Raw genomic sequence first — 22,985 nt, forward strand, 5'->3', positions numbered from 1 at the left:
GCAGGCTGTTCCTGTGTGTGTGAATGTTGTATGAATGTTAGAGTCCTGATGGGCAGGTGGTACCTTGCATGGTAGCTCCTGTCATTGTATGAATGAAAGCACTTTGACTGGTCCATATACCATTTACTCTTCACAACGTCCTATATTCTGATCGCGTGCCGCTGATCATACCACTACCAGCATATCACCTCTTCACACAACAGACACAGCATCAAAGGTGAAACCCAACACAGCAGAGTCCAACAGTGGCCGGCTGCTCTGTGCCTCAGTGACAGTGACAGACAGTTTGCATTACAGCCAGATGGGGCTTCATGTTGGCAGCTGCTCACATTAAATCCCCCCCCCCTTCTCTGTGTAACAGGTGGGTTTGTTTAACTTCCGTCCGTCTGTTCGCCCCGTACCGCTGGAAGTTCACATCCATGGTTTCCCAGGGCAACACTACTGCCCCCGCATGGCCAGCATGAACAAGCCTACCTTCCAAGGTACTGCTCCACGTGCACATGTGCACATGCTTTGTGCACCTTTATACATGTGTACATTTGATTTGTTGGTAGCAGCTTACTGCTGCAGAGTTATTTCCATTTGTGTTATGTCAAAGTAATAATAGCAGAATATGCAATCCATGTGTGTGTTTCAGGTAATTCAAGAGACCAGGAATCCAAAGTTATCCATTGTTAAACCTCACAGTACGCATGTGTATACCACATTGACAATCCTTTGGTAGCTGTAGTTGACTAAACTGACAGAGAGGAAAGTATTCAGTGACAGACTAACACTTGATTTTAGTTTTTTAATGGGATTTATTGACAGAAAGAAAAATAAATAATATCTATAATAACAGCAGCCTTATTCTTTAATGTGTGCTGCACCCACCAGGAAAGGCATTTTGAAACATGGCATCATTGCACCCAAATTCATTCTAAAATGGTTACTGCAGCAGTAACAAACAGACAATACACAGTATGTGAAACTTGTATATACATCTTTACAGCGATACGTAGCCACTCCCCAGCCAAGCCGGTGCTGATTTTTGTCTCATCACGACGGCAAACTCGACTGACTGCTCTGGACCTCATCGCCTTCCTGGCCACAGAGGACAACCCCAAACAGTGGCTGCACCAGGACGAGAGAGAGGTACGCTAAGCTAACGCTGTACTTTGTGTACACAGGAGGCACAGCAGCAGCAGATTCTGTCTTCTGTCTGTGTCTACACAGGATGCATTCAGGGACAGTATGGAGAGCAGGTCACCCACAAGTAAAGCAGTAGACGTGAAGCTGGATAAACCAGAAGCATCAAGTGATCAGTACTGGTTGCTCGACCTTGTCCATACACATTTAGCTCGTGTAGGCAGGTATTAAAGGGTCAGTTCACCCCAAAACCGGAGTGGTAGCGGCGTCGCTAGATGGCGGGACACACAAGGCGCTCGCAGGATTCGTATCACGCAAGCTTCCTTCTGTGCAGTGATACGGTTGGAGGGTGTAGTTTCATAGAAAGAAAATAGTTCCTACATGAAACTGCTCACAACACGGTCTGTGGGGTATCTTCAGTAACCGGCTCGTGATTTCTGGGACGTTGCTTTTGAGTTTCTCAAATGTATTGTTTTGGTGCTTTGAGCACCACAAGCAGAGAGCCATCTAGTTCATTATACTGGAGAGAAGATCTCCAGGACTCGGCAAGTCACAGCAAAACCATCTACATTGATCAATAGCACTGCAGGTAAGAGGGAAATGTGTAGTTCAGATTTTTTGAGTTTTGGGGTGAACTGTCCCTTTAAGCTCTGTGGTAAACAACATCACATTCAGGGACTTTGCTGTAGCCGTGAGTGTAGAGAACTGACACACCTGGTGCAGATATTAGCACATGTGCCTGTCGTTCTTGTGCATTTCCTTCACTTAATGTGTATTTCAATGGATGTCCCTTTCTTTGCTTTTGTAAAGTTGTGTAATTATTTAAACTTGAGCAGGATTTCATCTCTGTCGGACACATAGACACCTAGTCATGTACTGCATAGTACAGTGTACATTACATCTTTATTCTTGTCTGCAGTTAGCAGCAGTGCCTAACCTTCTGTTAATCCATACACATGCTGTCACCAGCTGCAGAGACTCTCACTCTAAAGGCTCCCAGCATGATGCTCGTGAGTCGTGAGTTAAGAAACGTTCAACTGTCCTCTGATGTTTTGGAGCGTTAACAAAAGGTGCTAGTCTTGAATCTCTCCCCACCAAATGACCCTTTGAGCAGGAGCACATACATACGGGACCGCCATATCCGTCTTCCTGCCAGTTCTTATGGCATTGTTATATTATAGTGAAACAACATGTATTACATGGCTTTGCAGAGCATGGAGTGATTCTAAATGGATGTGGGCTCAACTGTACGGATCGCCCACATGCCCGGGGCAATTAAAAGGACGAGCTAGTGTCTCTGTGTGTCGGCTCACACATTCCTCTGGCCTGTATGACAGGATGTATAGCAGCTCCCCTTCATACACAGGAGCCTGATTGGTCCATGCTGTGGCTTATACAGGACACATCCTCTTCACTCAAAGCCTGAAGAGATGGATTTTTGTGTAATATGTGATCCCTCCATTCTCACTCATGGTGACTATTTTACCAGAATAACATAGAGATCGATCGGACTGTTTTTAGCAGCGGTGGCTCAGTCCATCTAAATAGTTGAAGCAAGTTGAAGTTAAGTCTGAAGAAGATTTGCTACATGGAGATCTAAACTGTATAATCAGTACCTTTGAGACATTTCCATAAACAAAGCATCACTGAGCCTTCACTTGGGCCATAGAGCTTGTGTAGTGCTCTGTGTGTTTAATAGATCATACAGGTGGAGGGCTGAGGGCTGATCTTCAGAGGAAAGTATTCCTCATCTTTGCTATAAAGTGACAAAGTGAAAAATCACTTGCTGACAATCATCTCAATGGTCACCTTCTCTGTTTACTATTAGTATGCATGTTGTAGCATTATGAACTCGACTATGGTTCAGGTTTAGAGATGATACATAGTCCTCAGTTGTGTCTCCTGAACCCTGCAGATACATAACAGAGGCCCAGCTCCTGTCTGTGTGTGCACAGCGTCCCTGGCCTCTGTGTGTGTTCCGCTGACATGTGCTGCTGCTTCTCTGCGCTGGCCCGTGTAGCAGCTCAGCTCCCTGCTGTTTGACTGACAGGCTTCTGGCGTTAGCTGCTTAACTCTCACCCGGGGTCACCCGCCGCCTCAAACCCCCCCTCTGACCTGACAGCTCTTTCTTCCTCTGCTGCTGCCCCAAAGGCTCTCTTCTGCCAGGCCTGGGCAGTCACTCTGTTACTTATTATTAGTATTTGAAAGATGCATGGTAGTTTGAATAATTGATTATAGTGATAAAAAAAAAATATATATATATATATATATATAACTAAAATCAGTTTTACTGGTGCATAGTCAATGCTTTTTTTCACACTTTACCTTCAAATATAATATTTTTCAAAAGACAAAGAACACAATATGGAGGACAGAACCCAGTTGAAACCAGTTACACCTGTTTGACCTTGAAGCCAACAGTTTGTCTTGGCTGGAAGACGTTAGATAACACAAGGCAAGATGCCCCGATCCTACTGGAACCAGAGGAGAGCCATGCTCATGATGTCTGCAAATGAACTGGGACTATGGTGGTCTTGTAAATGATCCTTCTACAGGTGTCAGGTCACAACAACGTTGGAGAGTAGGGATGCCCCCGAAACCCGGTTCTAAACAGGAACTGGTTGTAAATGAGTAGAAACCTGTCAGTATCGATGCAGTCCGGAGTGAAAAGTTGTGCTATCGGTACTTTCGTAGTTCTGGAGTGAGATGTCCTCTTCTCAAACGTCCTCTCTCTGTCTCTGTGTCTCCGGCTCAGCACAGCGGGAGACACACATCATGATCAGAGAGAAGAAAACATTTGACTCCAGTAGATGCTGAGAATTCTGGTTGTCTCAAACCCAATAAAACCCTCAAAAGTACGAGAGGAAACAGCAGCATGTCATACGGAGTTTGATCAGAAGAACAGGGTTATCAATGAAAGATAATCACTTAGAAAATTCTTTAGCTGAGAATGTCTTCTAAAGATTTTAGAACTTCTATTGCTGCTCAAGAAACACTATTTGTTTACATACAAGAATAATAAAGCAATGTGGATTCTTTCTTAATCCTCTTTTTGCTCATAAAAGAATCAAAAAGAACCGATAAGACCATCGATAAGGAGCCTAACCAATAAGCAGTATCCATAAGAGTACTAGTATGGATACAATCCCTACTGGAGAGAAAACAGTTTTACAGTAACCCTGCATAAAACCAACACGAGCGTGTTGTCAATGTTCTTATCTGCTGTGTCATTGAGTGTGGTTCGTTTGATCCGTCACTGTCTGTGCTCTGGTCCGTCTCTAGATAGAGGCTATCATCGCCACAGTGCGGGATTCTAACCTGAAGCTAACACTGGCCTTTGGGATCGGCATGCATCATGCAGGCCTGCATGAGAGAGACAGGAAGACTGTGGAGGAGCTGTTTGTCAACTGCAAGATCCAGGTACGACCTCAGACCGCTCACCACACCTGAGCAGACTACTTAACATACGTTGCTCACCCTTCAGCTTACCTAGCCAAGTGTTTACTGTAGATTCTATACAGCTGGTCAGCTTAAAGCTCTGGCCTTGGTCTGAAATGTGAAATCTGTGGTATCTGCTTAAAATATTGTTGTGGATGTGATGGATACATTGCATATACATTCCCATTTTGCCCATGTTCCCATGTTTTCCTCAACATTTACATTACTCAAACTATACTGCATTGTTTTACTTATTTTCGTTCTGTAGATATTTTAAGTTATTATTTATTATTTTAAGATACTTTTAGTTCTTTAAAGTTGTGTAATGTTGTTGTTGTGTGATTCCAGTAAGGTCTCGTCTCTTTCCTCAGGTTCTGATTGCCACCAGTACTCTGGCTTGGGGGGTGAACTTCCCTGCTCACCTGGTGGTCGTTAAGGGAACTGAATACTTTGATGGTAAATCCAGGCGCTACGTGGACTACCCCATTACAGGTACGCAGACGCCTCTCATACAGGACACTTTCCCTTAATCTACCACAGCAGGAGAGATGTTTACATTATCCTTGTCTAGTGAAAGCAATGGAATGAATGTCCGCTAATGACACTTTGAAGGCCCAACCGCACTGAAAGCTACTGACGTAATGATGCACACTTATACAACTATTGTTTCAAATGGTTGAACCAAAATCTTTATGCAGCGCGTTAAACTTCTTCGAAGCTTCTACTTCGACATGTGATTTTGGAGCTTCAAATGAGGAGCCAGCAACCAAAGCAGTTCTTCTGTTTGAAGCTAAAAGGAATACAAAGCTAAGGATTGTTCCCCAAAGGGGAATATTGTTTAAACAAATAATTATTATTAATAATAATAATACTACTACTGATGCTTTATCTAGTTCAAATGCAAACGTTGCCGGCAGTAGTTCACATCAGCTGTCAGCTACTTAACATAAATTGAGTTTGTAAGTTGGCGGCCGGTTTGTGTGCTCTCTGCAGCGCGGTGTCGGTACTCAGCCAAAGATTGTTTAAGTGATAAGAGAAGCGTTTTTGTAATGCCAACAACTCAAACAGAGTGATTCGTCTTCCATTGATCGTTTGGCGTCAAATTCACATCATATCAGTGACAGAAAGGATAAACTGTCAAGGGGTTTCTGTAATCTACAAAATCCTGCCTAAATAGTGAGCTTTCCTAAAGTACTGCTGCTCCTGTGGTGCTGGTACTTCAGATGTGATGCCTGCAGTGCAGGGCTTCATTTATCACTTTCAGTGCGTTTGTGCCTTAAGGTATAATTCCTAGTTTTGCCACCATGACGATTGTGTGTCATTTCCCCATTACATTATGACTTTACATGATTTGATTAATCACATTAATCTCAACCTTGGAAATCGACTGAGGGACAGAGTCTCATTTTAAAAACAGTTACAGTTAAGCTTTGGAGAATTCTGGACAACAAAGTGACAGCTTTGTGATGTTTGTGCTGTGTGTGTAGATGTCTTGCAGATGATGGGCCGAGCAGGTCGGCCTCAGTTTGATGACCAGGGCAAAGCCGTGATCCTCGTCCATGACATCAAGAAGGATTTCTACAAGAAGTTCCTCTATGAGCCTTTCCCCGTTGAGTCCAGGTAACAGCCACACGTCTGCTGTCTCCTCCCACCTTTGTCTGTTCTATCAAAGACCAGGGGCTGGACCTAGAAATGATTTTCCTCTATGAACAAGATAGTATTCACTGTCACACTGTTACCCATTAAAAGAAGAATACCTTGAAATCCACCATCACATAGTTTTCCCTTCTCAAAAGATAGCTTGTAACCTTGTGACTGACTTCGTGAGGAGGGTCAAACATGTCTTCATGGATCCATGTTGCTCTTGTGGTTCATAATGATGTTTGAACTTGTGATTCTCTACTTCTAGAAATGAGTTTACCTCTGATTACTTCATCACTAGGTTTAGTCAAGAGCTTTTCTGAACGTATACGCAGTCTCACAAGACACACAAGACTAAAAACCTGATTCTCTACGAGAAATGAGTCCTCTGCTATTTACATACTAAATACTGTAGTGGTGTCCACGTTGGTAGGCCGGGGATTGTTGGAAGATTTTGGATGTGTTGATACCAATCCTGACTTAATACCTGACACCAAACCAGTCTTCTTTGTGATTCCTTACTGGAGAGAAATGTAAACATGTTTACATTTGTTTATTTCAGTTTACATTTTTTTCAACATTTACCAAAAGATGGTGAGCTAAATAAATGCAAGAATACAAGAACTTTGCAGTGGCCTAAAACTGGCAACTGGATTTTGATCAGGAGCTATCTGATTCAAAAATAAATATTTATGTTGTCTCAGCAACAGTCCAAAACACAAAGGCATTTTATTCAGGGGTATCATAAGGCACCACATTTTCACATTTACCAATATTTTGACATTTGTGCTTGAAAATGAATTAAACTATTATTTAATATTCAGAATTGTTGGCAAAGTATGTGCTGTTGATCAGCTAATCAATGAACTAGCTAATCTTCTTGGTGGTACAGACTTATTACTGTTTGTAGAGTAGAAGTATTGAGGTTTAAAACCCATCTGGCTGATGATAATTGGCTCTCCTGTGATTGTGTGCCGTATCTCCAGCCTCCACAGTGTGCTGTCAGACCATCTGAATGCTGAGATTGCTGCAGGAACCATCTCATCCAAACAGGATGCAATGGACTACATCACCTGGACGTACTTCTTCAGGCGGCTGGTGATGAACCCCAGGTTAGGCAAACCAGCTCACACCACATTTTAACACCAACGGCAGCAGATCATGCAGTTCAGCACTAAAGGAAACACGCATGCACACATTCTTGGACCGCTCTCATAACCTGTTTAGAGGAGTGCCGTGTTCTTCGGTCAAACATCTGCTGTGTAGACAGAGACCATTCCAGAACATTCCAGCCTGTTGGTATTTGCACGGCTGTCATCCCACATTTACCAATCCACTCCCTGACTGAGGCCTAGCAGTAGGGTTGTACCAATACAGGTCTGTGAAACCAGACACTCTCATTTTGGATTTAAGGGCAATATTCAATGTCTGACAATTTTCAGCAAAACAATGACATGGGTTTAGTTGTCGGTCTAGGACTGCTGGACAGCCTTTGGCTGGTATTGAGCATGTAAACACAACATGTACATGGACCAGGGCCTTTGATATCATTCCCCTTCTGTATCTCTCCAGACTGTACTGTCTCTCGCCATGAATTGAAATAACAAAAAGCCTGAAAAGCCGTTTGAATCTCACACTAATGAGACCCAGGATTAGAAAGGTACTGCAACTACCACTTCACGTTTTACAAAGATTAATGGTTGAATTATGGAGCCCATCCCAGCTGACATTGGTTGAAGGCAGGGTACACCCTGGACAGGTCGCCAGACTATCGCAGTGCTGACACATAGAGACAGACAACCATTCACGCTCACATTCACACCAACGGGCAATTTAGATTCCTCAATTAACCTAATCCATATGTTAGGTTGTCTTTGGACTGTGGGAGGAAACCGGAGATCCGCAGGGAACCCACGCTGACATGAGTTTGCATGGAGTTGCAGAACATGCAAACTCCATACAGACAGCCATAATATCTATTTTATATTGCTGTGAAACATCTTCTTGAAACAAATGTATTTATACAATGTTCTCGACAAAATATATATATACTTTACATAATCAGTATCTGCTTGTCCTTAAATATTTTTATTTGATTCCCATCCATCCATTTTCTGCTGCCTATTTAGTGCCCAGGTAGCAATGGTAGCAAGCTAAGCAAAGTAGAGCAGACTCTCATGTCCCGAGCTACTTCCTCCACTTCGGCTATCACAGGCAACTGCTAGTTCGGATGGGATATATTTCCCTCCAGCTTGTTCTGGGTTTGTCTGCGTTCTCCTCCAAGTTGGAGGGGCCTGGAAAACCTCCACAGAGAGGCTTCCAAATGGCAACCTCATCAAAAGCCCAAACTACCTTTTCGGCTATCTTTTAATTGATTTAATTGAATAGTTGTTTCTCTGATCTCCAAGATTTCGTCCATCACTACCAAACATTCAAGACAAAGAGTGAACATTGGAACATAGATCTGAACTTCAGGCTCAGCTCTCTCTTCACTACAATAGGCATTACTGTCTTTGGTGCACTAATCTGCCTGTGATCTCATGTTCCATTTTAACCCTACGCAATAACAAGACTGCAAGATGCATGAACTCCTTCACAAATGGTTGGGATCCACAATTTTCCAGGATACCATGGCCTTAGATTTGGAGGTGCTGATTCTTATCCCAGCTACTTCACACTTGGCTTCAAACCATCCAGTATGTCCTCAGGGTCCAGTGGCGGGCCGTGCATTTTATACCTGGGCCTTCTGTGCTGTCCTACTGAGCTACGGTTATTTGTTTCTAGGGGTGTAATAATACACGTATTCGTATTAAACCGTTCGGTACGAGGCTTACGCACCGAACAATATGTTTGAATAATACTAGTGCATTTGGAAAATGCAGAAGCTTAAATTGTGGGAAATATAATGACTTTCAGTGGACTGCGCTCACATAACAGACAACGGGCTGTGTGACCTTTTGAACCCGGAACAATAACAAAAAACAGCTGAGGCCCCGTGTGTGTTCAGGGAGGCTAAGCTAAACTAGCTTAGCGGGAAACAACAGCATGTTAGCTGTTCCCTACTGAACAGAGAATCAAATGTCCAAAATAACCCCACGATGATGGGATGCTTCGTCATTAACGGACAAGTCAGAATCAATGTAATTAACATAATGACAAGAACAAACTCACAAGAACCAGTCACATATATTTATATGACAACATAAAATGTCAAGCATGACAAATCAATCCAGTAACGCTGCAGCGCTAGAGCACGAGCCATTCATATTATTTATAAAAACGACACGATAGACAAATGAACACAGTAGTAACGCTACTGCAGATGTAAAAAATGCAAAAGCAGTTGACTTACCAAAGCTGCTGTTCCCTTAAAGACAAAGTCCATCCTCCTTTCTTTGTTAACAAAGTCAGTAACTCCCAAATCCATTTCTCCTTCTTCAGCCATTGAGCGTTAAAAAAACACAGCAAGGTAAAAAAAAAACAGAATCTGCACCAAGCAAAACGCTAAAAATGTCATAACTTCTCTTCCATATGTTTCAACCTGAACTCTTACTAAACACTAAGATCTGCTAGCTAGCTTTCTGTTTGACAAAAGTCACGCTGGCCCACTGACCAATCACGGCGCACGTTAATGCAGACGTACTTAGCAGGCTACCTGGGTAGCACTGGCACGTCAAAGAATACAACATGTCAAACTAAAGATCTGATTGGTTGAAGACTATGACAATCAACAATAACGTCCCCATTTACTTTAATCTGCAAAGTCTACCTAGAGGACCTCGGGCCTCTCTCCTTACATAGAGACATAGGGGCTGAATCTGATTGGATAAAAGCTCTACTTAAAACAAGCTGCACTGGAAGCAGAGCAACTGAGGAAGACAGGAGCTGTGCAATGAGGAAATAAGCTAATGTGAAAAAAAATTATAATACATGTAGTGTATTTGTGAAAAATTATAAAATAGCTATGACTTTGTGATTCTGTTTAGGCCAGCAGAGAAGGCCTTGCAGGCCCTGACAGCCCACCATTGTCAGGGTCACTGTGTAAACATAATAAACCAATGGAGTGGATTGGTCACATTGTGAACAGATTAATAAACCAATGGAGCGGATTGGTCAACATTGTGAACAGATTAATAAACCAATGGAGCGGATTGGTCACAGTGGGAACAGATTAATAAACCAAAGGAGCGGATTGGTCACATTGTAAACATAATAAACCAATGGAGTGGATTGGTCACAGATTGATAAACCAATGGAGCGGATTTGTCACAGTGGGAACAGATTAATAAACCAATGGAGCGGATTTGTCACAGTGGGAACAGATTAATAAACCAATGGAGCGAATTGGTCAACATTGTGAACAGATTAATAAACCAATGGAGCGGATTGGTCACATTGTGAACAGATTAATAAACCAATGGAGGGGATTGGTCACATTGTGAACAGATTAATAAACCAATGGAGCGGATTGGTCACATTGTGAACAGATTGATAAACTAATGGGGTGGATTGGTCACAGTGTGAACAGATTAATAAACCAATGGAGGGGATTGGTCACAGTATGAACAGATTAATAAACCAATGGAGCGGATTGGTCACATTGTGAACAGATTGATAAACTAATGGGGTGGATTGGTCACATTGTGAACAGATTGATAAACTAATGGGGTGGATTGGTCACATTGTGAACAGATTGATAAACTAATGGGGTGGATTGGTCACATTGTGAACAGATTGATAAACTAATGGGGTGGATTGGTCACAGTGTGAACAGATTAATAAACCAATGGAGGGGATTGGTCACAGTATGAACAGATTAATAAACCAATGGAGCGGATTGGTCACATTGTGAACAGATTGATAAACTAATGGGGTGGATTGGTCACAGTGTGAACAGATTAATAAACCAATGGAGGGGATTGGTCACAGTGTGAACAGATTAATAAACCATTACTGCAGATTGTTAAACGTTAATTTTTTTTAACGTCTGGCAGGGCTGAGGTCATGAAGTTGAATCGAGCATGGTTTTTCAATGTATTATCTATATATCTATTCACAATGATTTCCACAACCAATGTGTTTTCGCCATACTGTGTACTTTTATGCATCAAATCAGTACTTGAAGCTCATCAACTCAATAGTTTTGCACCCAGCTCTCCAGTTTTGGGATCAACTAGCTTGTCAAATAAATGAGGTGAAACAGCAAGTAGACTAAACCTGTTATTTCATCTCAATGCGTCGGATACATTTAATCAACATTTCTTATCTGCTGCTGCTCATTTTCAGGTTGTACTCTTCCGGTTGGGAACATTAATTAGATCACCACTGAAAATGTGCCTTCTCAGCTAACAATAGCTGATTCCAGATCTTTGACTTTTAGTTATTTTTATATAGTTATTTGAGAACATTTCAGATTTGGTTAGTGGGTTTGATATTGGATTTAGATTTGATGAAACGCTATTGATCTCCGCCCCATAGTGACTGTATCAGAGGATAGTGGTTTTAATCGAGTCTAGATTCTTTAATAGACCATGTAGGGCCGTGGGTGCAGCAACATTCACACCAGAAGATGTAAACTGGCCTGACTGTTCTTTGTAATCCATTACTTGCACTTACAGTTGACACTAAGTTAGATCCACAGGTCTTCCAGTAAATCAAAACTGAGTTTGGTTCCAGTATGACAAACATATTTTGCCTTTATTGCATGCTCCTTAATCAACAGTTGTATACTGGCCCTCTTAAATTCAGCTTCATGTTACATCAAATGATATTCAACGTCATAAATTTTCCCTGTGAAAGCGCAGATCCCCTGACACTGTTATCTCCACGCAGATGTGTTTTATATCTGAACAGCTAATCTATCACCGCCGCTTTCATGCTTTGATTCCCACTACACACACACACCCACACAGTTACACACTGACAGAGGTGCAGGGTCCCATGGGTATCGTAAACCTCTGCAGGCTGAATCCCTGCGCCATCAGGAGCCTAATGGTGATGATGCTAATGGCCATGACTTAATCAGACAGGCCCTGCCACCAGTAAAGATCTGTGAAATGTGTTCAGTAATAAACACAGTCAGCGCTTAGAACCGCGTGCTGTTAACATGTGGGGTGATGGGAATGAAAGAAATACTTAACATTAAACGGCCATTAAATTTGACTATTACCCGTCGAAACTGCTGCTTCCAGCCCACAAGTGAGGCTGTGATTACTCCTCCCTGCTCCCAACTGCACAATAAATGATTCTGTATGATGATCATGAAGATATCATTTGTTTTAATGTAATATGAGAAGATGGCGATTTCTTTTAAAGGTTTGCATGCATAATGCAGAAAACTGTAAAATGACCTTAATATAATATTCCCCCTCACCTGTTAACTGACTTATCGTAGTCATCCTAGCTATTTTTGCTTTTCTCAACAACTTAAAGCTCCACTTGGACAGTTTTTTGTTTGATTTCAACATTTTTGGTCCATGTTCATCGACATACTCTGTGTGGTTGATCCCCGGACTCTCAGGGTAATAACCCATTGTATTACCGTTTTCATTTTCTTCATTAAAAATACAAAATTGCACCAACAAAACATGTCATGGAGGCAACATATACATTCATTTATTTTTATTTTTTAATAACCCATTCTTCCACACAGCCACAAAACAAAGGAACACCTGAGGAATACAAAGAAAAAAGGATATTTTTCTTGGAGCTAGTTATGGATCCATTACTCTTTTAATTCCAAGAAGTTGTTTTGGGTTTGGACCAGAAGACCAGACTGTTGTTGTCAATGGACAAAAAAAAACATGGCCAATTTGAGCTTTAGATTCAAGAGGAGCAACGCTGATTCCGTCCATGTCAAGGGACAGTAGACCTCTTTAGTTTTAGCTGCTCCACTGACATCTTTCTCTTGCAAGGATGCAATGAGGGTTCATGAAGTTTGCCAACCCAGTGTGCAAGTGTTTAGTGGATGAGGAGTATGACTTTTTAAGTATCTTGGAGTTTTGTTCACAAGCTTGGGTTGGTTGCAGTACAAGATTAACAGGAAGATAGGTGCACCACCAGAAGTCACACAGGCATAGTGGCTCTCAATTTACTGGTCCATCTACGATCCAATCCTCACCTATGGTCATGAGGTTTGGAAAAGAATGAGGATACAAGTTGCGAGGTGACTGGGCTCAGCCTTAGAGATATGGTGATCAGGCATCTGAAGGGAGCTCGGCGCTCCTTCACATTTAAACGAGTCAGTTGAGGGGGTTCAGCTTGATCAGGATCAACACTACACACATCCCTGTGGATGTATTCACATCGCATCCAACTGATAGGAGACCACGGGGAAGAGAGGCTGAGGGACTATGAATCCTTTCTTGCCGGGGAATGTTTTGGGATCCCCTGGAACTGGAGGACAAGGCTAGGGAAATTGACTGCTGGGCTACCTTACTGACTTACTAGACCGAGATAAGTGTGGATAGATGGAAATGCCAAGTACTTTCATGAGATTATCAAAATACTATATGCATGTTTAAGAAATTTTAAAACCTTTCCCTTTTAATTGTTGAAAAGATTTCAATGGATCACCTTGGTAAATATCTCAAAGGTCAGTAACCCCAGCAGCCTTCTACTCCCCTAACCCACATCTGTACAAGTGTTTTCAGTCGGAATTAGTGGCAATAAAGGATGCAGTTTAATGACTTGCATGTTTCTAATAGCAGATTTGTATTCCATCTTAGCTTTCTGAAACAAACAAAAGGAAGATCTCACACAAAACTGTATTGCAACTTATACAGCAATTTACAAAGGACCATCTTCATCAACTGTCACTCGAGAACAACCAGATGGCACTCAAAGAGCCCAAATAACCACCAGTAATGTTCTGTGAACAGTTCTCCAACTTAACCAGGACATATTTGACATTACATTACTTCCATTACCAATGTATACAGGGTTTTTCACCCTTGCAAACATACCTTTAGGACATTTGGCATCTGTTTCTACCAGCTTTATTGAAAGCATGCCTGGTTTCCCTTGCTCTTGTATTGGACTTGTACACATATTGGCATTATGAGCTGATGAAGAGTGTCTTTGATTACTTTTCTGCTGAGCCTCATGTGGTAACTCTTACTAAGCAGTGCTGAGCATGGAACCTATTTTGTCTGGCCACTGGTTGTCTTATTTCAGGTAATAATTTCAGGCTGTAGCTTTTCTTCACACCACAACAGTGTCTACCAGGTTACAACCAGCAACAATGTATTGAGGCAGTAGTGACGAGCCATTTTACTCCACCATTTTACCATTGTTACCTTTGTGTTTCATTTGGCCCTAATGAGGTTCCATCATCACTGGTACATTACTGAGGAGGGTGAACCCCTGTCAAGTGTCTTAGCTTGGTCATGAGTCTTATCCTGTACGTTATCGTATCCGGGATATGATGTTAACATGGAACCTGATATTGTTGTGTACATGTTTCTAACACTACCCAGGGAGTCTACTGTGTTGGATTCATGTCAAAACCAAAACTGGACAAACCCAGTTTGTTTTTTCTTCCAGGTAGTCATCATAGCACTGTTTATCATGTGTTTTGTGTTACTAACTAGTACAACTTGATGTGGTGACATGCTCATGAACCCCTCGTCACACCGGAAAGTGGCCCAGTGATGTTAATTCAACATGCTTGTGAAATAGATGGTGACAGAAGCTCGGTGATGTAGTAAAACTGGCAGGACTAGTTGGTGAACTAATGCCAGGAGCGAGTTTAGCGCTAATGTGCGGGTCGCCTGGTAATATGCTATCGAAGATCACAGTTTATTCAGGACATGTATTTGTACAACATATTGTACATACATATCAGTGGTGTATAAAGTACCCAAAAGCCATACTTGAGTAAAAGTAAAGATACCTTACTGGAAAACTACTCCAGTAAAAGTGAAAGTCACCTATTAGAATACTACTTGAGTAAAAGTCTTAAAGTATCTGATATTTATTGTACTTAAGTATCAAAAGTAATTTTTCTGATATTAAATGTACTTAAGTATTGAAAGTAAAAGTACAAGTAAATGCTGTTAATAAAAAAGCAAAGGGTCAGAATTTTGAGAATTATGAAGTTTATTCTTTTAAGTGCTGTGGCACCATGACCAAGGACATGGAGCTGTGTTGAACATAATTGGGTTGGCTGTGATCCATCCAGGAGCAACAATGTTCAACATAATATATTGTACATAAGTATACTTTTGCATCTACTATGAACTTGTCATCATAATTCTCCGAAAAGCAATATGACACTATGAAGGAGTTGTAACAGTGCGTTTATAAGTATGCTCATTCCGACTAGAGGATGTAGAGGGCAAATGCATAATATTGTGTTCAGCAAAAAATATCCACTTGATGCATCAGGTCAGTGTTGTGAGAAAGGACACCTGCCTTGTAAACTCCTATGGGCCTGATTTGAACACAATACGCAAAGGTTTTGCTCAAGCTGAATCTGCAATTGGGCAACTGCTACCATCATAACTCCATCTGATCATCCACAACATGACTCAAATATCAAAACATGATCAATACTAAAGCAGCACCGAAAGTAACAACCCAGTCATTACTTGAACCTGAAAAATGTCCTGTTCATCTTCAAAAGAAGTTGGTTTTCAAAATTGCGAGAATTCCGTCTCGCTCTTCTTGGGCTGAAGACTAGTCCTGCGATGCTAAACAGCCTTTCACAGGCCGCTGAGGCAGGTAGAGGTGTGTTCAGCTTCACACACAGCTTCGCACAGCTGGGAAGGATTCCCCTGAGGTTATGGATGCTTCAACACAGCTAATATAAGCTACACTAGCTCGCCCTGTTTTGGACCCTCTGGCTCTTGTAATTGGCTAACCCTACAAATGAATGTGTCAAAATTGTGTGACTTCGCCTTAAACTAAAACACTCAACCAGGATACTCTGTAGCTCGCCTGTAAACACAGTCAGTGAGGAGTTATGATGTAAGCAGTGGAATTCAACCTGCAGTATATGTCTGCTTGCACTCCCTCAATCATTACTCAGCACATCTTAAAAATGTCAAACAATATTTCTATCTGCTTAGCCTCTCCTTCCATAGGGCAGTGGGAAAAGCAATATGAAGCATGTTCTCTGTTCAACAGAACAAAAACACAGAATTTCTTCTGTGTTTTTACACAAGGTCATTGCTGTGTGTTTTGTAATCACACTCCTTTGTCCTGTGTTTAGTTATTACAGCCTAGAAGACATCAGCCACGAGTCCGTTAACAAGTACCTGTCCAACCTGGTGGAGAAAAGCCTGCGGGAGCTGGAATGCTCTTTCTGCATAGAGATAAAGGAGGTGAGTGAGTGTAGTATTTTGATGTTGTTTTATAGTCTGTGAAATGACACAAAGCTGTTTAACATGGGATCTGGTTGTGGTTTGTCAAATTGTTCCATTAATGCTCCAGGATGATCGGACCATTGAGCCACTGACCTACGGTCGCATCGCCTCCTATTACTACCTGAGGCATCAGACCATTGGCACCTTTAAAGAGCGACTGAAGGCGGAGCTGCCCATCCACGAGCTGCTCTCCGTCCTGACGGTGAGCTTCACACTGCCAACATACGGCTGTGGTTGTTATGTCACCACTTACTATGTTTTCTTATTAATTCACACATATGCCCTCTGTTAGAGGTGTGTGTGTGTGTGTGTGTGTGTGTGTGTGTGTGTGTGTGTGTGTGTGTGTGTGTGTGTGTGTGCGTGCAGTTACATAGAGAGGTCTGTTGAGGTTTTTAATGTAAATCTTGTGCCGTGTGTTGTTGGAGCTGTTATGAACGCATTTGCTCTCTTGCTATGGTTAAAAGTGCTGGTAAATAAAATGCATAAATATTCACGATTCTAGATTGGGACCTTGTAGGCTACTGGCTAAGTCAAGACTTTATTGTCTTCTCAGGCCAGTGATAGAAATGATCCCAGGGATGTTTTTGCATTATGTCCATGACACAGAGTCTGAATGCGACGCGAGCTAATGGGCTGGATTCCATCCTTTTCTATGAACTTTTGTTGGACGCCCTGTTTCTGTTTATTGCTGTCACTCGCTTCTAAAGCTCACAATAGACAAGAAATGAGGATCTCTGGATACCTACGATACCTCCTCATTTCACTACAGAGACCTAAATAAGGGGGCAGTTGACTGGAGGGAGATTGCTGGAAAGTTTCCTGCTTTCTGTTGGCTATGTTGTATGTCATTTCTATTGAATATCACAATGTAAAACGTGTTTTCTGTTTAAACATAGAAAGATAGCAAGTACAACTCACCCATCTCTTAAGGGCTCACGTCTCCAGTCTGATGTGGAGCTCACAGCTGATATGTATGTGGTTTGTTTGCATGATGAACAACGAAGAATACAATATACGTATGTCCACCTACAGAGCAGGAGGACATACACAAATGCTCTGCAACCTGATTCTAGACCAGGACAGAACCTGATCCGCTTGTAAGAGCCTGCCTTGATTTCTAATCAATACATCCAATTATTTTAGCACTCACAGCTCCATGCACTGTACCTTTGTGTACACAGTACGGGTTGCACATTTCTCTCATGCCATGAGAAATCATTGAACTTTGTCCATGCACAGGTGTGTTTGTTCCAAGTGAAAGTCAATCAAAGAGTTCCGTCTCTCACATACTGTTTTCCAATTCAGTTTCCATACACAAAAAAACATGAATTGTAAAAGCAAGAGAAAAGTAAGACTACACTTATCTTTAGTGCAATACTCTTTCTGTTTAGTGTAGCATTGCATCCCTGCCTTCAGTATTTGTCAGCAGGAGGTTTTTACATAAAGGCTGCTGTTTGAAAGACGTGTGATACAGCTTTTTAGAATACCACTGAGACTCTGTGATAGGACAGAAGACACACCTTATTGGAATAAGAGATTTAGACTTTACTCCTCCTATCAAATTAGCACCTTTGTCTGAGCTTCATTAACTCTACTATTCTGCAGCTGTGGTGTGGTATGTCGCCCTCTTCCTGTCACTGATTGACCTCGTGCATCCCAGCGGCTCTGGCTTGTGATTGGTGGGGTCAACACGAGACATGGTGGAGTCACACCTGTCAGTGGTGGGGATGGGTTTTTAGCTTTTTACTACTGCTTCTTATGGGTTTATATATATATATATATATATATATATATATACTGTATATCTGTAACTATTCATAGTGCAGTTCATCAATTCTTGTTAGGCCAACATTGAGTCCTTAAATCACATTTTTTTTTTAAATCAAGTAATATTTTGGTTTAAGTGCATTGTTCAAGAGACTGACACTTAATAATTAGTTAGTTAAGAAGGTAATGTCTGATGGGCAAGATATCTAAAAAAAAGAATTAAATAAGGAATTGAATATTACTTTGTATAAAATTAGGCCAAGGAACAAAAGATAATTTGTTCCAGGAACTTCTATTTGTCTAACAAACTCCTGCAGTCATATGAAAGGAATTGATGCCACATGTATTCCTTGATCATCTGTCCCCAGGGCTGAGGTCCAATAGTCCTCTTTGCTTAGGAAGGTTCTGAGTGAAATGACAAAGTATCTAAGAGGCCGCCATGATAAGAGCTTTTAGACATCTTGAATGCTAAGGAAAGGTGCTTCAATGCTTCCTTCATTAGCTCCTTTAGCATAGGAAACACTGGACCTTCCTTTCGCATCTTTTCAAGGCTCAGTAATAATGTAGTTTTTAGCAAACATTACTCAAACAGGAGGAAAATGTGCATTAGGACTATTTTCATCAGGTTCATACACATTTGGTGCTCAAGTAATGCTGCATTCCCGCTACATGGTACGCCTTGACTCGACTCGCTTGGAACTGGGTTTCTTTGATATTACCTGGTTTGTTTGCTTGCTTATTTAGATCCCCAGTAGCTACTGTATTGCAACAGTAAATACTACATTTGTATTTATACTTCAATCCTCAGATAATACATCATTACACATCCATAACATTCATACTCACCAACTCAAAGCCTTTCCAATAGTTCTATTAATAATAAGTTCATAACCAGGCCGTGGTCAGACTTTCCTCAGTTTGGTTGGTGATGAAAGGATCCGGTGAGAGAACACGTTGGAGACACGGTCACGCAGCGGTGCTGTGACCATCAGCTAAGCATCCCGCCTACCTTGAGGGGTTGCTCTGTGAAATGGAACCAGAAGCAAGTTGAGCCGATGCTTTGGACGGCGTTAATAGTTTTTGGACAGCAATGGAGCTCTATGGGCCAGAGGAAGAAGATACATCAGGCTTTGATACACTCACAGTACTTGTAAGTTAATACATTCATGTTTGGATTGCACGTGGGAAAAATAGAATGTTTCCTGTTGTAGGAATTTCAAGACTGCGTTAGTTCAGCTGGAAGTCCAGTCAGTGAGCTCAGTGGTTGAACCTGATTTCAATAATGATGCTAACACATGGTGGGGAGGCTCCTCATCACTCTCCTCTGCACACATGTAGTTGGAAGCAGACCAAAGCATGCCATGCTTAGCCGCCTCCCTCCCCAACAGGCTGCGATACAATAGGCCAGTCACCCCGCCGTCCTTTCCACTCCCCCTCTGTTAGCTACAAAGCACTGGCATGCTCCTCCAGTTCCCCCAGATTGTTGCAGTGTGGCCACTAATGAGCAACACCCACACCTCTTTGCACCACCACCTCCCACCCCCACCCCGTCCTCACACACTTATTTTCCTCTCCGAGCACTGCGCTGCCACTCAGCCCGTCTTTGTCTCTGTTTTCTTTCCTGCTGTGTTTGTCCTCTGCTTCCCAAGACGAACTGCATCAAACATAAGGTTTATCAAACGTGTTGTCTTCTACAGATGTACACACCAGGTCCATGAGGAAAACCTGATATGATGGTGACTCTTAGAAAAAGAACTGTGAAAGAGCTAAGAGGCATCTCATAGAATCCTGCCATTGCTACATGTATCTGTAATACTAATAACGCTAATAACACCAGATTATCAGACATGTTGGAAACAAATCCTGTCAGTGATTTAGAGGAGAACACAAATGGGAATGTTGCCATTATTACCCATACTACCCTTTGTAGACATCGTTACAAACCTCCTTACTGCTTGAACTTTGACCTCCCTTACTTGCTGTAGTCAGTCACTAAATTGTAATTTGGTTTAGCTTAATATTTGCCACGTCAAGTGAAGATATAAGCCGATTTAGAGACAGTTCTTTCTGTACAGCTGCTTCCATCTCATCAACTCTTACTGTCATTTTTTATAGCCATTTTATATTTGCTGTTTTTCTGGCTCTGGCACAGGAAGTTGTTGATCCTGCCTCTGATTGGCTCTGTTTGTCGAGACATTCAGACGTAATGAATCACATGTTGGCTAGGATCTATTGCGATGAGGTATTATTACATTCATTACCGGTGCACTCACTCTCAGCTCTCCCTCCAAATGAAGTGTTTTATAATCTGGATGAACTGTCTGCTGGTTTACATCTCGTCAGCTCATCTGACTTCTTCTCTCTTTGACTCAGATCTAGTGATATTGTCGTGTTCTCAACAGAGTGCGACGATGAAAAGAAGAGCCTCGTTGTAATATCAAACCCAACATAAAACAATTCAATGTGTGATATTTTGGATAAACTGCAGGATGCAGACAACACAAGTGGCAGCGTTCAGTAAATGAACTACTTTGAACAGCAAGCCAGTTGACAAAGTCTGTGTCTTTTCTTTATCACATCATTTTGTAAAAGTTATAATAATGTGTTTGTAGCAGTTGATCTGTGGACCTGACCCCCACATCTTGTCTCAGCTGTGTATCCCTCCCCTCTTTCTGTGTTCTCCCCCTCTGTTCCTGTGAACGCTACTATGAGCGGGTGTGGAGTAGTCGGTGATGATGTCTGCTTAAAGATCTATAGTCTCTATCTCCACCACATCCATATGCAGACACAATGGCACTGAAAGATAAATCACTACTCCTATCCCTCATCCCAGCCCCCGCCCAGCTCAGGTCCGTTTTCAGGCCCTAGCTTTTGAAACACCGGCTTCAGTCAGTGATGGATGGAGCCTTAACAGTCCAGGCCAGGGGGAGGCTATGACAAATGCCTCCAGCACAGCATGTTGATGGGGCTACATTAGCCGAAGTTGAACTGAAGTGAATTAGTGGAGAGGAGCCATGCGTGTCCGCGCATCTCTCCGTATCCCAGCCACAAACAAGGCACAACACGCAGCCTCAGCACAGAGAGGAGATGGATGGACCATCATCATCAATTCCATCATCCAGTGACCCAGTGCAGTCTTTATGATTCAATCTTTAGCATTCTCAGAAACTCCCTTCAAAAAGTTTGGTAGATTTTTAAAAGCAGGTGTCCTGGATCTTTCGGTCATCGGGTCTGGTAAAAAGATTCCTCTGTGGGAAGGGGAACAGTTGGTTTTCCAAACCAGAAGAGTGGGGAGGTAAATGCAGCTGTAAAACGTTGGGTTGTCCTGGAAAAGGATTTCAACCTTCTCCTATTTCCCTTTAGAATGAACTACGAGGCTATCTAACAGAGCGGTTAACACTGGCATCTGAGAGAGTTACGTTCTGTTCAGGATCATATTAACATTCAAATGGCAGTTTATGGGCCCGAGTGTTTTAAAAACGTAACCTTTATTACAATCGTCATTTACATTAGGTACATATATGAAATTTGACCTCTGCTTTGATTTGGCTGCTCTCGGTTATGTTATGGAACACTGTGAACACAACCCCCAAGTCACGTCACATGGTGGCACATGCAGGTTGGATGCACATGGCATAACCAAGAACCTCAACCTCTTTCAAATCCAGAGAGGAGCACGGATCATCACTGAAAATATCCTTGAAAATGATCTCTAGAAAAGAGCGTTAACCCTGTAATTCCACAACAGGCTTTAGACTTCCTGTTTAACTTTGGATCTCTATCCCGCAGGATGCAGAGGAGTATGCCGAGCTGCCCGTCAGACACAATGAGGACCAGCTGAACAGTCAGCTGGCTCAGCAGCTCCCCCTGCAGGTCAACCCCCACTCATACGACAGCGCCCACATCAAGACCCATCTGCTGCTGCAGGCCCACTTCAGCCACGCCCCGCTGCCCTGCAGCGACTACACCACCGATACCAAGACGGTACTGGACAACACCATCCGAATCTGTCAGGTAGGATTCACTGGGCAGCTGATACTGCAACAAATTACCAATGTGATAACAATATATTCATTTAGCTGACACTTTTATCCAAAGCGACTTCCAAGATGTGCACTCAACTATGTGGATACAACACAAAATTACATCGTAGTGAGGGAACAGCAAGCTGATTGGCTGGAGCAGAGCGCAGTGGACGGGCTGGGTGGACGGTTTGACCATGTTCTGACCTGGATTCACAAATGTAGGCAAGTACCAGTGTTTAGAATCGCACTGGAGCAGCCACCTGGAGCCAGCCCAAGGGGCAGAGGAGCGGTGTAGAGCGGGAGAACTTGTGTAGATGGAGGACCGTTTCATTCAGGATGAGCTGCAGAGGTCGGATGGCATGTGCCCAGAACAGAACCCTGAGGGACACCAATAGTGTGGCTCCAAGGTTTCTCTCCAAGTGACCCTCTGTGTGTGGTGCTTGAGGTCGAATGTGAGCAGGGACAGAGCCTGAGACTCCCAGCTCGTATTCAATGCAAGTATGTAGGCTACACATCTTATTCCAATTTGTCAGATACATATATAGTGATTTTGATTAGACTCTTTAGATTAGTTTTCTTATTAATTCTTGATACTGGTAGTAATAATATTTGTTAAATC

General features: G+C 42.3%; 1 protein-coding gene across 6 annotated transcripts in view; it reads left to right on the top strand.

Annotated features, from left to right (window-relative positions):
* Window positions 1-22,985, top strand: part of ascc3 (activating signal cointegrator 1 complex subunit 3) — a 193,226-nt gene that overhangs the window by 158,537 nt on the left and 11,704 nt on the right. For 4 of the 6 annotated variants that reach the window (XM_076106872.1, XM_076106875.1, XM_076106876.1 and 1 more), the window contains 9 exons: window positions 362-482; window positions 992-1,134; window positions 4,411-4,548; window positions 4,938-5,058; window positions 6,054-6,186; window positions 7,194-7,319; window positions 16,421-16,532; window positions 16,642-16,776; window positions 22,131-22,355. In XM_076106872.1, coding sequence (XP_075962987.1) covers window positions 362-482; window positions 992-1,134; window positions 4,411-4,548; window positions 4,938-5,058; window positions 6,054-6,186; window positions 7,194-7,319; window positions 16,421-16,532; window positions 16,642-16,776; window positions 22,131-22,355 — 1,254 coding nt within the window. Of the gene's footprint in view, window positions 1-361; window positions 483-991; window positions 1,135-4,410; window positions 4,549-4,937; window positions 5,059-6,053; window positions 6,187-7,193; window positions 7,320-16,420; window positions 16,533-16,641; window positions 16,777-19,236; window positions 19,470-22,130; window positions 22,356-22,985 lie in introns of those variants that run through there. The other 2 variants (XM_076106877.1, XM_076106878.1) reach the window with 2 other exon arrangements.

This window comes from Anarhichas minor, unplaced genomic scaffold (genome assembly GCF_050575085.1).
Source record: "Anarhichas minor isolate MPS153535 unplaced genomic scaffold, ASM5057508v1 ptg000036l, whole genome shotgun sequence".
Taxonomy (NCBI): Eukaryota; Metazoa; Chordata; class Actinopteri; order Perciformes; family Anarhichadidae; genus Anarhichas; species Anarhichas minor.